The 13,823-nt window shown below is 47.5% G+C and overlaps 3 protein-coding genes across 3 annotated transcripts; all 3 read left to right on the plus strand.

Moving 5' to 3' along the window:
- Positions 1-589: 589 nt before the first annotated feature.
- LOC123114017 (cyclin-dependent protein kinase inhibitor SMR4-like) lies at positions 590-1,419 on the plus strand. Its single transcript, XM_044535361.1, has one exon. It carries the CDS (start codon positions 720-722, stop codon positions 987-989), a length of 270 nt encoding a protein of 89 aa, XP_044391296.1. The 5' UTR covers positions 590-719; the 3' UTR covers positions 990-1,419.
- A 515-nt stretch (positions 1,420-1,934) lies between these two features.
- On the plus strand, positions 1,935-5,896 carry LOC123114016 (hsp70-binding protein 1). The gene is made up of 6 exons (XM_044535360.1): positions 1,935-2,301; positions 2,955-3,097; positions 3,922-3,972; positions 4,074-4,295; positions 4,444-4,546; positions 5,152-5,896. Exons 1-6 carry the CDS (start codon positions 2,201-2,203, stop codon positions 5,663-5,665), a joined length of 1,134 nt encoding a protein of 377 aa, XP_044391295.1. The 5' UTR covers positions 1,935-2,200; the 3' UTR covers positions 5,666-5,896.
- Positions 5,897-8,571: 2,675 nt separating this feature from the next.
- On the plus strand, positions 8,572-13,126 carry LOC123114018 (kinetochore protein NDC80 homolog). Its single transcript, XM_044535362.1, has 4 exons — positions 8,572-9,762; positions 11,186-11,432; positions 12,550-12,696; positions 12,794-13,126. Exons 1-4 carry the CDS (start codon positions 8,633-8,635, stop codon positions 12,986-12,988), a joined length of 1,719 nt encoding a protein of 572 aa, XP_044391297.1. The 5' UTR covers positions 8,572-8,632; the 3' UTR covers positions 12,989-13,126.
- Positions 13,127-13,823: the final 697 nt, after the last annotated feature.

The raw sequence follows: 13,823 nt of genomic DNA on the forward strand, positions 1-13,823 counted from the left end.
TTTTGCCTCTGTTTCAAAAAAAAAAAAAATCAATGCCTGAGGCCGAGTTTGAACCGCCCGGCTCGCCTCGGATCCACTAAGCCGCCCAGCTGCCTCGTCTTAAATGAAGCCGATGCGACCCTTCGCCGACGCAAAGAACAAAATGGGCATAAATATATTTCGCAGACAGAGAAAAAAGGAATAGTTCGATCGGTGTCTTGGATCCGTACGGCCGGTGTGCAGTGGTTTTCAGGGAGGGCACGATCACGACGCAACGCCAGCCATGATCCATCCCTGGCGGTCGTGTCGCGGGAGCGGGGCGGCCGCAGAGGATCCGAGGCGGGGGCGCTCGCTCTAGACCGTTCCCCCGCTTTCGACCGACGCCGGTTCCCGCGCGTTCGCGAGCCCCGGCCACGTACAGCGGCTCTCCTGGCCTGGCTTCCTCACGCGCACCCGCGCTCACCCGTCTCGCCGACAGCGGGGCCCACATACACCGGGGTCCCGCGGTTCATGGCGTAGGTTAGGATACAATCCCAGAGCCGCGTCGCCACCGCAATGCCGCTGTACTCCACTACACCACGCGCTCGTACCGCTATATTACTCCACCGCCCTGGCCGCCGTGGTTGCTCACCTCACTTCATTCACTCTCTCTGCTTGTTCTTGGTAGCTTGCTCACCGGCCAGCTGCTGCTGCTCAAACCAAAACCAGCTTGGCAGGAGAAGGTAGATAGTCCAGGAGGTATGGAGGTGGAGGTGCCGATGGAGTATGGCGTGACGACGACGGTGGGGGAGGAGCAGGGGTGGGAGACGCCGAGGAGGGAGGGCTGCCGCATCCCGGCGGTGCCGACGTGCCCGCCGCCGCCGCCGAGGAAGAAGCCCGCGGTGGAGCTCGGCAGGGGGGCGGCGCCGCGCCGGGAGCCGCCCAAGGGTGGGTACTTCCAGCCGCCGGACATCGAGTCCCTCTTCATGCTCGCGCCGCCGCGGAGGCACACCGCCTCCACCTGCGCGTAAACAAAGTGATCCTCTGCAGACCACAGCAACTAGCTGTCTCCTAGGGAATAGCCACTAGCCATGGACGTTGGCTGCACATCTTGTTTTGGTTTTGGAGAGGAAGATGTGCCGGCGCGTCCCTCTTCTGCCTCAGTTCCTGACGCGAAAAATGACAGCACCAAGAAGAATGCTGCTCGTGTGTGTGTCCCTCCCTGGCCCGGCTGGCCATAGGTAGGTGTAGGTAGTTGGGAGGAGTAGGAGTAGGAAAGGTTCGATAGTGTAGCCGTACAGAAGTGTGCATCTACCGTGTAGATGTTCTTGCAAAAATGTTCCTCCCTTGTGCTACTTGGCCTTTTGTCCGTCTCAACATATCATTGTAAAATTACTTTATTTAATTAATTGTGTCTGTTGAATTTCTAGTTGATTTTTTGTGTTAAACGAATATAGTTGTTGATCTCTGTCGACGCTTGTGGGTTGCTCCCATGACCATGGGGGATGTTGTGTTTGTGTCGAAGGTTGCCATGCCAAAAAAGGTTGGCTAGCCAAAAGATTGGTTCGACGTTTTGCAAAAAAGGTTGGCTAGCCAAAAGATTGGTTTGAGATTTAGCAGGGTACACATTGGTGGCAATCCGAAACACAACCCAAATTGATTTTTATTATTTCTAACGTTAATTGTACGGCCGTGATTAGAAATGAATAGATCTAGAAATTTTCTCGAAAAAAACCCCAATCATCTTAGAGGCATATTCTTCTCTCCTGTTTGTTGTTTAACCAGCGTACACGGCCCATAAGAGAGGAGGCATTTCTAGATAAGTGAACGGCCCGAGGGCTGAGCTGTATAGCCTAATATAGCCCAATATAGGCTGGTAGCCCAGTTATTCAAACAGGCCTAGCTTTCCACATTGATCACGGCCCGAAGACCCCGATACAATGACAAACCTCGGAGCCGGCCCAAGACGCTTCTCCTCCTCACCTCACCTCAGGAAGCACACCGCAGGTTCCGGAACACTCCAGACCCCCGCCGCCGCCGAACGGTCCCTCCGTCTCCACCACGCCACGGCCGACCAAGGCGAGGAGAGACCAATCAGAGAGAGCACTACAAAAGGAAGGGGAGGAGCCAGAAGCTATACCACCACCACCACCACCACTACTTCCCGCGGCAGCGCACGCCTCGAGGCAGATCGTTCACGCAGCGCCGGCAGCAGCGTCTCTCCGGCGACAGCCGTGAGGCCATGGCCAAGGATGGGGCAGGAGGCGGGCCCGACTGGAACGGCCTGCTCAAGTGGAGCCTCGCCCACGGCAGCGACGGCACCAACCCGCCCCGCGCGCTCAGGTCCGTCCGTCCGCCCAGCCCAGATCCCCTCCCCCCAAACCCCCCTGCCCTACCTTCGTTCCTGCTTATACAGTTACCCGCTCCGTTCCGTTGCTTGGTTCCCGTTTAGATAGATTGTGGGGATGAATCTGGCGCGGGTTTCCAGATTTGAAGCAAGGCTTATAGAGTTACTGGTTCTAGGTTTCTCGTATTCATGTGTCAATTGGGAGGGATTCAGATTTCAAGGCTATGGTTACTGCTGTGTTAGTGCGTGCGTGTGTCAATTGGGATGTTGAGTTAAATTAAATTTAGTGCTACCAGTTTCGTGTTGTGGATGAAGAATCATGATGCTCTAGCTGTATTGTATTGTCTCGCTAAAATTTGTCTGTCATACTTACTGTTTGAATACTGTTCTATACTATTTGCTTGATGCGATTCATTCATCCTGGTGTAGCACTATAGTTATCAATTAAATTAAGCTGTAGTGGCTGTCACTGAGCCATTAATTTGTTTGTTTGTTTGATTCTAGAACTCGAGCTACTGTTCGATCATTGAAGGCTTATTTACTTGTTGGAGCCTTTGAATTTTGTTGGAGATCGAAATGACCGAAAGATATTCCGAGTGGGCGGCGAGTATTCCTGTTGCTAATAGTTCCCCTGATTTTCGGTTTGCAGTGAGGAGGACAGGAAATGGTTTATGGAGGCGATGCAGGCAAATACAGTCGATGTTGTCGGCAGGATGAAGGAGATCGCCCAGGTGATGAAAACCCCTGATGATGTGTTGCAATCTCATGGTGTCACTCCAGAGAACATTGAAGGTACCTTCTCAGGTGTTCCTGCTTTTTATGATCATCATGTGTTCTCAAACCTCATGTTTCTTATCATGCTTCCACATTCCTGTTGTTGTTACCTATAGCTGCTTTTATGTTAGACGTGCAATTTTATACCCTGCAGCCTGTTTGGATGCTATTGTTCACATCTGAGAGCATTTTCATCGCTCTGGAGACTGGCTGTTGTGTGCCGTATGTGCTCTACAACATGCAACTAGCAAATATTTAATGCTTGCAGCTTATATATCTAGGGCTAAGGACACTTGTTTAAGTTCATAGTATTTGCATGCCCTGAGGTGAAGGATATGATAGATAAATAAAATGCAGCACACACTGTGAATGGGTAGGCTTGACATTAGCGATAGGCAGTTATTCCTGCACTGATTTTAACCAGTTGGCTTGCTGTTCTTCTCCATTTATGATGCAAATTTTTATTTTAAATTTTTTACTTGATTGTGCAATATGTGTGCCTTGCGGCATTGGAATTCATACAAGTAATATCTTTGGCAGAAGTAATTGCTGTTGTTTGATAGAAAGTAAGAAATTCATTCTTTGACACTTTCTGATAAACATTTGGGGTGAGGTAGATATTCGTCACAGTCCATGAAGTTTCTCTGTTTGTGTGCTGCTGAATTTGTACCATTCCCACTTCAATTAGAAATGCATCTTATGATGATTATTTTGATCAGACCCTGTTTTTCCTTTCACACCCTTCGTTCATGTATGTTTAAAAGTACCTTTCGCACCCGATTCTGATTTGTCGGTGCATGTTAAAGCCCATTGAGCTAAACATTTTCTAACTTTGTGCGCAGATATGCTTGATGAGTTACAAGAGCATGTGGAATCCATTGATATGGCAAATGGTAAGATCACTGATGAGCCAAATGATGATCTATCTCCTTTTAAATAGTTATAGTGCGGTTAACCATATGGAATTTGTTAAATGTTTGAATTGTCCAAGCAGATCTTCATTCTATTGGTGGACTAGATCCTCTGCTTGGTTACTTGAAAAATTCAAATGCTGGCATCCGAGCAAAGGCAGCAGAAGTTGTCAGTACGGTTGTCCAGAATAACCCGAAAAGCCAGCAACTTGTCATGGAATCTAATGGACTGGAGCCACTATTGACAAACTTCAGGTCTGATCCTAGCACGACTGCACGCACAAAAGCTCTTGGAGCTATCTCTTGTAAGCCATTTCTTCTTTGTCTTTGTCTTTGTCTTTGTGCATTTCATATATGATAAAAAAAATTGCATGCAAGGACCACTAGTTCAACTTCATGTAGTTCTCTTTTGTTGTGCATCCTAATAATTGGTTTCATACCCTTGTGTTGCAGCTCTGATTCGCAATAACCAGTCCGGTCTTGCTGCATTTCGTCTAGGAAATGGACATGCTGCACTGAAAGATGCACTTGGTTCTGATGATGCTAGACTTCAGAGGTATGTTTTGTGGTATTTAAAACCGCTATGTGCCTATCCTACTATGGCACACCATTGCATATTTGCATAAGAGAATTTTTGAATTGGTTGAGTTTGCTAGGATAAGAAATAAGTATACACCAGAACAGTACTCTGAACTTTCTCCCTGTATCCAAGAAATTGTATCTTCTAGCAAGACATTTACAGAGCAAGCAGAAATTGTATATGGGAACAGCTTGCATGTCTACCTTGTCAGTAGAACAGGAATCACTCAGAAATTGTTTTTAGTATTCAAATCATGCAACTCATACATCCTGTTTCTTTTGATAATCTGGCTTTCTATTGTCATAATATCCACCATCAGTTGAACTGGGGCAACCAGGTTCTCTATTTGTCTACATTCGCACACCACTAAAGAGTTATCACAAGAATTCTAGCGCTGTGAATAAACATGTAAAGTTGTTAATCAACCTTGCTAATGAAACTATCCTACCAACATCTGCACGGTTTATTCATGCTGGTGTTTTTGTACTAATTTTGTTGATTCTGGCTAAGAAAATTCTGTTGTTAATTACGCACCTGGAATGTCCATAACGGTAACGGTTGTCCTGTCTGTATCATCTCAGGAAAGCTCTGCATCTCACACAGTACCTGCTGAACAACAAGGCGGATAGGAACGTCGCCACAGAGATTGGTCTTCCGAATCAACTTATACACCTCGCATCCAGCGACGACTCTGGAGTCCGGGAGGCTGCCCTGGGCGGCCTTCTCGAGCTGGCGCGCGACAAGACACCAGCTGCCCGCAACGCTCTACCTGATCAGGACAAGCTGAAAGACGTCCTGAAGAGCCGAATCGAAGGCATCAGCACAATGGACGCTGACGACCTCCAAGCAGCCCGTGAGGAGCGGCAACTGGTGGACTCCCTCTGGAAGGAGTGCTACGGCGAGCCGTCGTCTCTCAGGGAGAAGGGCCTGGTGGTGCTCCCGGGGGAGGACGCGCCGCAGCAGCCGCCACCAGACGTCGCCGGGAAGATGTTCGAGCCGCCGCTCCGTGCGTGGGCCGCGCCGAGGCCTGCTCCGGCGGAGGACTCCGATTCGGGCAGCGGGAAGAAGGATCCGCCCCTGCTGCTAGGGCCGTGACCGTCTCGGGCTCTAGTTCTTGGTGGAACCCAGCAGATACTGTGGGAAGCTGAAGAGCATGCGTTAATGGTGGAAGTCTAGTGATTCTGCCTGTAGTAAACCTTTATTTTCCACAATGGTTGTACTACGCTGATCAGCTGAGAGGTTGATTCGAGTGTTTTTCTTTTTGCGAGTTTGACAGATGCTTGTGTTATTATTATCCTTTGCCTCTTAAGCAATGATCTTACTGCACGCTTGTTGGGTGCCACATACGGTAGATACAATCTGCAAAGGAAAGTACAGTGAAGTCACCGATCATGCTGGTATGTTACACTTTTTTTTTCAAAACGGGGGCAAATTTTTTGCCTCACTGCTCAGTTAACTTACGATAAACCGGGTGAAAACCAATATAAATGGAGCACAAACAAACTACTCACGTGGCATGAAACCTCACAACTAACACCTCTCAACTCCGTAGACGGTCCGCCAAACTCACCAAATAGACGACATCTACAAACTCTGATACTGTTACGGGTCTACTACACCAAGTAAACCCCGACAAGAACACCTCGACACAAGGCATCAACCACTTCCCAAACACAACGACAACCCAGTCCAAGAGGACATGCCAAGAAACCGAAGATCATTCATCAAGCAAGCAATCGACCTGCCCAAACCAGGTCTAGCAACCTCCATGTTGGCTAGCAAGCAACAAAGTTTTTTCGCAATGAGAGCATCTGGAGTTAGAATAGGTGCCAACACAAATGGCTCAATGGTCATTGCCATTCACAGGCGTCACCTGCTTGATAGTCGAAGACGAGGGAAGGGCGACAACATCTAAAACTCCGCGTTCCACGACGCCGAGAGGTAGGCTCTCTGACGCATGACAAGGCTCCACGGGGGCTTGGTGATGCCAGGTCCACCTTCGAATCCTGAAGAGACCCCAACTTGAGCTGCTCCATCGATAGAGGTGAAACAGATACCACAATACATGCACACACTCAAGGCAGAATACATATGAGCTGAAGATTAGCAACAACGCCCGATACAAGTCCAAGCAAAGCACTTCGCTCGTCATCTTCTATATACATAAATATTATAGAGGTTGTAATACAGAGAATCTGAAATAGCTCTTCACACCAAAACCTTTTAAAATAGTTTTGTTATCTTTTTTGCCAAGAAAAAAAAAAGGTATAACAGAGTTGTGATTACCTCTTTCATTCTTGCTCTTATCCTCTTAGAGCATCTAAAGACGGATTGAGCTAGTTTGCCCCATATATGTCTAGACAATGTCCGGGCGTGTCCACTCTGAACCCTCATCGTTCATGCACGCAACTATATCCCTCAAATTATCCGGTCAAATGTATGTGATTGATGGGGATGAAAAGAAAAAAAAAGAACTAAAAAATGAGATAAAGTGGGCCGAATGGACGCGTCCGACGTGGTGGACTGCTAGACATTTTCAGACGTCCTCATATCCTCCCGCATATGGGCTGAGTTTGAGGGTTTACGGATATCCCAGACATAAGAGACAAAATGGAGGAGGAAGGGATCCAGTTGGGTAACCCTTTTTCTTTCTTTTGCGGTCTGGATAACTGTTTGAGTTATCTGCCTGGATGGAGTAAATTGAAAAGAACCCATCACAATTGGGCAGCTTCAAGAAAAACCATCAGAAAACATGCATTTTGTCGGATGTTTGATGTTTGATGACTTTTGCACAATTACGGTGTTTTTTCTAATTTACTCGGCTGGATGTATGCGCGTGCAATATCCGTTTATAGATTTCTAGCGTATGTACTCGAAAGGTATGATGTGCCGACTCAAGATAGGACATACTTCCTCCGTTTCATAATAGATGACCCAAATTTGTACTAACTTAGTACAAAGTTGGGTCACCTATTTTGGAATGGAGGGAGTAGCAAGTTTGTGCATGCAATTTTATCTAATACTTGTAGCAAGTTTGTGCGTGCAATTTTATCTAGCTCTGAGAGGCGAGTGTGGCAACACACCGAAAATATAGATAAATAAATCAAAATAAGCTATTAATTGTCAATGTTAGATATAAAACAGACAAGATCAGACTTGAACAGAGTATGATATATCATCATGCTATGCAAATCAACCCGCCAATAATTCTTCGGATAAACCAGCGTCCGCCTTTGCCTGTTCAGAAAACCTCCGGGTTGAAGTTCCCCGGCATGGAGGCCCCGCCGCCCGCGTTCCTGAGGTGCATGGACAGCACATACTTGTCCGCCTCGAGCTGCCGGACCTGCTCCCGGTGCTGGGCGACCTGGCCCTGGAGCTCCCTGCCCTTCGCCTCGTCCTCCACGTGCTGCCGGTGCTGGAGCAGCACCGCCTTCTTCAGGATGATGTTCTGCCGCCGGACGTTCTCCAGCTCGCGGTCCTTGTCACCGACTACCCGCGCGGCCCGAGCGCAGACGGCGCCTCCGAAGGCCTCGAGGATCTTCGCGGCGCGGCGCCGGGCGTCGTCCATGGAGGCGGCGCTCGCCATCTCGCCCACCAGGACCTCCGTCCATTCAGCCGCCGATTGTTTTACTACTGCATGGTCGTCGTCTGCGGCGGCGGCGGGCTGCGCCGGGGCGTCCTGAGGAGCGCTGGCCCCGTCGCCGTCCGGCGGGCAATCGAGGCGTAGCTGCAGCAGCCTCTCCAGCACCGCTTGGAAGTCGTCCGTGTCCATGGCGGACGGCTGGCTGGCGACCTCAACTTTTGGCAGGTATGAGAGGCGGGTCGCGTATATATGGGAAGCGATGGTGGGAAACCGAGTAGAACAGTAACTGGCCGGGCTAACGGGCCTGACGGCCCAACCTCGTTTCCGAGTTCGGCCGCGCGGCCCACGTAAAAAAGCCCGGCCCAGGGCTTCCCAACCGCATAGCATTTCTGCATTTTTCTCCGCTTGGTAACGAAATCAAATCGAAACCCCGGAATTTTCCAGACCAAACCCCTACCCAGCCCCCTCCGGCACCGGAAATGCGGCGCGGGCGCGGCGGCGGCGGCGGCGGGCGGCACCCGAAGGCCCCCTCCTCGTCGGCGGCCGTCGACCGCACCCCGATGACGGACCAGCCGCTCTACCCGCGGAACCTCGACCACGCCTTCTCCCGCCGCGACTCGGACGCCTTCAGCGTCTGCTCCTCCATGGGCACGGCGCCCTCCCACGCCGCCCCCATCACCAGCCTCTCCGACCGCGCCTCCCAGGCCGCCGCCCTCCGCGCCGTCAACGCCTACCTCGCCCCCGCCGCCATCCACCTCCGCCCGCCCCTCCCGCCCGCCAAGGACATCGTCGCCGCCTTCCACCACCTCGCCGACCGCCTCCGCTACCCCCTCAAGCCCGCCGCCTGGGAGGACGACCTCCTCGCCCTCCTCCGCTCCCTCGGATGCCCCTACAAGGTCACCAGATCCGCCCTCAAGGCCCCCGGCACCCCGCACTCCTGGCCGCCGCTCCTCTCCGTCCTCTACTGGCTCACCCTCCTCTGCCGCGCCACCGACGGCCTCGCCGCGTCCCCTCCCCCCTCCACCGACCTCATGACCTACATCACCGAGAGCTACTACCTGTTCCTCACTGGCGAGGATGACGCCGTCGCCTCCCTCGACGACGACTACCACTCCAAGGCCCGCGCCCAAGTCGGTGCGTTGGGGGTGGCCATTCAGGACCTGGAGAAGGAGGTTCAGGATCTCGAGGCCAAGCGGAGCAAGCAATTGTCCGCGCCCTCTCGCCTCAAGGCGCTGGAGGAGAAGAAGGATGCATTTACCACCGACATTCAGAAGTTCGAGGCGGTGGTGGAGAGCTGGTCCACCAAGATCAAGGAGAAGGAAGATGCCTTGGTGGAGAAGGAGAAGGAGCTGGAGGCCAAGGTGATGAATTGCCAGCAGACGATGGCCGAGAATGAGGAGCTGCTGAAACAGGTGGAGACGCAGGTGGTGAATGTCAGGGACGTCGATAGGATGGCTAGGGAGATGCAAGCGGTGGAGCATGATATTGCCAAGTTGGAGAATGCAAATGCTGTACTGGAGGAGAAGGGGTGGGAACTTGAAGCTGCACTTGTCAGCAAGCTCGAGGAGATCGAGGGCCTTGCCGAGCTGTGCAACCAGTCCCTCAGGAAGTATGAATTCCCAAAAGAACTTTGGATCTCCTGGTTCTTCGATTTTTTTCTCTCCATGTTTTTACTCTTTCACGAATGGTTCGATTGTTATCTAAGCACCTTTAAACTGACCTTAACTGAGTAACCATGATTCTCTTATTTGATATGTAGATATATACTTAAAGAAGCATCTATCTATTGTAATACTGAAATGGTGCTCCATAGTTCAATATGTTTGGTCTTATTAACCTCCATAGTTCAAATATTAGTTCATTTGGAGAGTCAACTAATTTTGTTCATACCTCCAATTACTTAATCTCAGAATTATTTTTGTATGATCTTTTGCTTTGTTTAGGGTGCGGTCATGCAGTTTACAAGATTGTGCAATTTGTCTCATGTCTTTTGTATGTTACCTTTTACCTTTCTTGTTGTTTGTCCTTCTTAACTTGTTTTACTGCTTGTTTCCTTAATGGTTTAGAGTACACTCTGCTAGTCTGCTGTGTGTGCAATTATATAGTAAGCCTGCTTAGGGGAAAGCCTTATTTTTTCGTGGACTATCATTGAGATGTCAGGTTAGATTAAGTAAACTGCCTTCTGTTCAAAAACAATAATTATACTAGCAGTCGTTTGTTCTTAAGATCTGGGCGTACATAGACTTCTGATTGAGACAATGAATAAGGGTGTGCATGAGGCAGTCCTCTAGTAGTTTACATTAGCTGAATAGAGACGGTTCCAACTTTGCAGTGTTACCCATCAGAAAGTGCGGGAAAGTTGTAGGACATGGTATGTTTTTGCCCTTGTTTTACTTTGTCTCCCATTTTCCCTCCAATTGTTTATGTAGCTTAACTCTGTGTAATCCCTTCACCCACTCTTCCTGGTCATAATTTCTTTAGTTCTTCTGTTGAACACAGTATCATGTTGCAAATCGGCGACTTCATGCGTGAAAGCATTTCCAGCAAGGCTGTAACTATTTTTGTTCTATGTGATAATTTAGCTTTCTTTTAGGTGATGGACACATGTTTAGGCAAACTTAGTTATAATTCATTCATAGTGCTCCTCTATTGCTAGTTTGTTACAATGTAATATATCACATGTTTATATATTAATTTGTTATTGCTATGATACATACATCTTTACAAAGACCTTCTAATATGTTTCACATCATAGCATTCTTCATAATTGAGAAATATAAAAATTAAGGGCCATACTAACATTTTTCAATTAAAAGAAAACATCGCCGGGACAGATTTTGTGTAACACTGTATTCTTAAGTATTGTCCCTCAGTGCTTATTTAGTGGCAGACTGAAGCAAACAAAGATCAAAATCTCAGAGATAGAGTATCATTTTATTGTGGTTCTGTTGTTTATTCTTTGAGTTCTGTTTCGTCAATTTATATGTAGAGCTTGTTGCCTTACTGTCAAACACTGTTGTGCCATTGTGCAGGTTGAAACCCAGTATTGATTTCCAGTACGAGGTAAATGCAAAAGGATCCTCCCCGGCTGAGATCCTTGGTACCACCTACAAAACCATCCTGAAGCCTGCACTGAATGCTCTTGCTAATGAGACTAAACGGCTAGTTATCTCAAAGCATGATGAGTCAATTGATCTACAAAAGCAGTTGCAAGGAATTGTTAAAATGCTGGAGGAGAAAAGGAGTCATGTTTCTGTTCTACAGGCTAAACATAATGAGGTCAGTCACCTTATACTACAAGTGATATATCACAGCATGAAAAAGTAAAACAAACACCTGAAGTCCATTTTAACCCTTAGTATGTTCATGATTGACTTTTTAAACTCATGCATCAAAGTGGAAATTCTTTCTGTATATAATTTTTTTGCGAAACTTGTTTACAATCCTGGCAAAATGGAGATTCTGTACTTTGTTGATAAAATTAGTCCACTAGTCTAAAAATGTCATGAATTTAGTACTCATCACAGTGTAGAAAACAGTTGGCTTATTAGTTATGTGCTGTGCATCATGGAAAAAGTACTGAAGTGAACTCTTTTTTATTTAAAATCTCAAGTCAACACTGGCCAATGGCTTACTTCCTTATCTTATATTCCCTCAGTTCAATAATACATGTTATTTTGTGTTTTGACTTTTGACATGGTCTCTAGCGTGCATTTTTGGCAGTTGGTTTTCAGATGAATAAGTTAGCAAAGAGTCATAAAGATTACAATTTTAGTAAATATTATCAGGGCAAACCTAATCATACTGTTTTCACTCTGCCAATCCAAATTGTAAACATCAGTTGTCAAAGTTAGAGATGCGTTACTTATATTCCTGAATGGAGATACTAATTGGTTACAACGTTCCGATGACCTGCATTTTATGGTAGAAAACTTGCTATATTGCTGGTACTGTGGTTTGTTTTATTTCTCATCTGCTCCAACTGCTAGAGAACCAGTGTCCTAAGGGCATGTATAATGGGGTGATGTCAGTCTTCTCTTGGTAATGCCCCTGCCACGTAGGATAATTGCTGAGTTGGAAGAGAAGTGAAAAGAAGGGTGTGCCTTCTCTTAACTAAGAGATGTTCTCTTAGCGCTTAAGATGTTTTTATCGACGGAGTCAGATGCCATATCTTGGTCTTATTTAGTTATCACTACATAATTTTAGGGGCATGCAGATATGACTTGCTAGAAACAACATGAAGAGAATTTGTTGTCTAACATGTTCGAATTATTGTCTTTAAATGACATGGATGCTTAAGAGAAGGTTGCCTTCTCAACTACTGCACATGCCCTGAAAGGCATCAAAACAGTACTAGCAGTTATATTTCATTTCACATTGTGGTTTCTGTTCCCAGATGACTGCTCAGCTGGATTCACTGGATCGTGAAATCCAAAGTCACGTCTCACGCTGCGCAGCCGATGCTAGAAAATTGAAAGACGGGCTAGAGAAAAAGGAACATCACATGAGCACCGTTGAGAAGGAGGCGGAAGAGTTTTTGAAGGTAACATGGTCTTTTAAATTTGCTCTGTTCCCGTAGCATGCATGGCACACGTAGCACCATCAGATAAATTGTTTGCATCATTGCTGTGACTCGGCAGAACTCGGAAGAGGGTCTCCAGGCCGCATTGAGGGAGACCGACGAAGAAACCCAGATGTGCGCGAGGGAGCTGCTTAAGCTCATCGATTCAATCGCGGAGTACAAGGAGTTTGTGGAACGGTCGACTGCCGAGATGAAGAAAGAGCTCTACGAATGCGTGGACGACATAGCTTCGCTGTCAGCCAACATAGTCTGAGGCTGGTTACACGTTGGATGCGAGTTAGATGTATTCCCTCGGTTCCATAATGCAGTGCATATTGAACAGAGTGAGTAGTTTGTATGATGCGTTTAGAGATTGTTGAAATGACAGCTGTGTCTTGAGCTCCCGATTTCATTACTAACAGGTCTTGTGCAGTTGCAGGGGAGGGGACAGCCCTCACGCACAGCCATTAGCTAAAAAATAGAGCTGATTGAAAGTAGGGAAACAGCAGCAAAATAACACCAAACTGCAGCGACTCAGCAACACCGCGTTCAATTCAACACACAGAACATCACTTTTAGCATGGGTATATGGACAAAAGAAACGAATATCCATTTCGGCTCCCCAGTTGAAAAAAAATATGCGCTAAATTTATAAAATTCTGATTTTTTTTTCTGCGTGGAAGATATTTTAGTGCGTGAGGTCTGCTCCAAATTTCATCGCATTTGGGTGCATGAACAGTAAACTTTTTTCACATACCTCGATTGTGTTTTTTTTTCTAAGAGCTGCTTAGATGTACAAATGGACTAAAATTTCGTATGAACCTCACGCACTAACACATCTTCCATGGAAAAAATATTCAAAATTTCTTGATCTTTTTACTGTTCATGCACAAGAGCAGATGAGCTCTCGGAGCCATTTAGCCGCTCTCAGAAACGAAAGGATCATTCAGCGTGCCGGCTGCGCCGCCATCCTCCGTCCTTGACAAAGGATTCCCGTCCAGCCATGCTGTCATGTTGGAGAGGCCGTCACGGCGCGCTTTCTGAAGGTTGGACCGGGTGTACAGAAAATGACACATGAGTAAGTTCACGTTAGTAGGCTTATTAATTCC

Source organism: Triticum aestivum, chromosome 5B (assembly GCF_018294505.1).
Source record: "Triticum aestivum cultivar Chinese Spring chromosome 5B, IWGSC CS RefSeq v2.1, whole genome shotgun sequence".
Taxonomy (NCBI): domain Eukaryota; kingdom Viridiplantae; phylum Streptophyta; class Magnoliopsida; order Poales; family Poaceae; genus Triticum; species Triticum aestivum.

Excerpts from the sequence above, each read along its gene's own strand:
- LOC123114018 (XM_044535362.1), top strand. The coding sequence starts at position 8,633 with ATGCGGCGCGGGCGCGGCGGCGGCGGCGGCGGGCGGCACCCGAAGGCC. Across the intron at positions 9,763-11,185 it reads TGCAACCAGTCCCTCAGGAA|GTTGAAACCCAGTATTGATT; the intron begins GTATGAATTCCC and ends GCCATTGTGCAG. Across the intron at positions 11,433-12,549 it reads TACAGGCTAAACATAATGAG|ATGACTGCTCAGCTGGATTC; the intron begins GTCAGTCACCTT and ends TTCTGTTCCCAG.
- LOC123114016 (XM_044535360.1), top strand. The coding sequence starts at position 2,201 with ATGGCCAAGGATGGGGCAGGAGGCGGGCCCGACTGGAACGGCCTGCTC. Across the intron at positions 3,098-3,921 it reads CACTCCAGAGAACATTGAAG|ATATGCTTGATGAGTTACAA; the intron begins GTACCTTCTCAG and ends CTTTGTGCGCAG. Across the intron at positions 3,973-4,073 it reads ATCCATTGATATGGCAAATG|ATCTTCATTCTATTGGTGGA; the intron begins GTAAGATCACTG and ends TTGTCCAAGCAG.
- LOC123114017 (XM_044535361.1), top strand. The coding sequence starts at position 720 with ATGGAGGTGGAGGTGCCGATGGAGTATGGCGTGACGACGACGGTGGGG.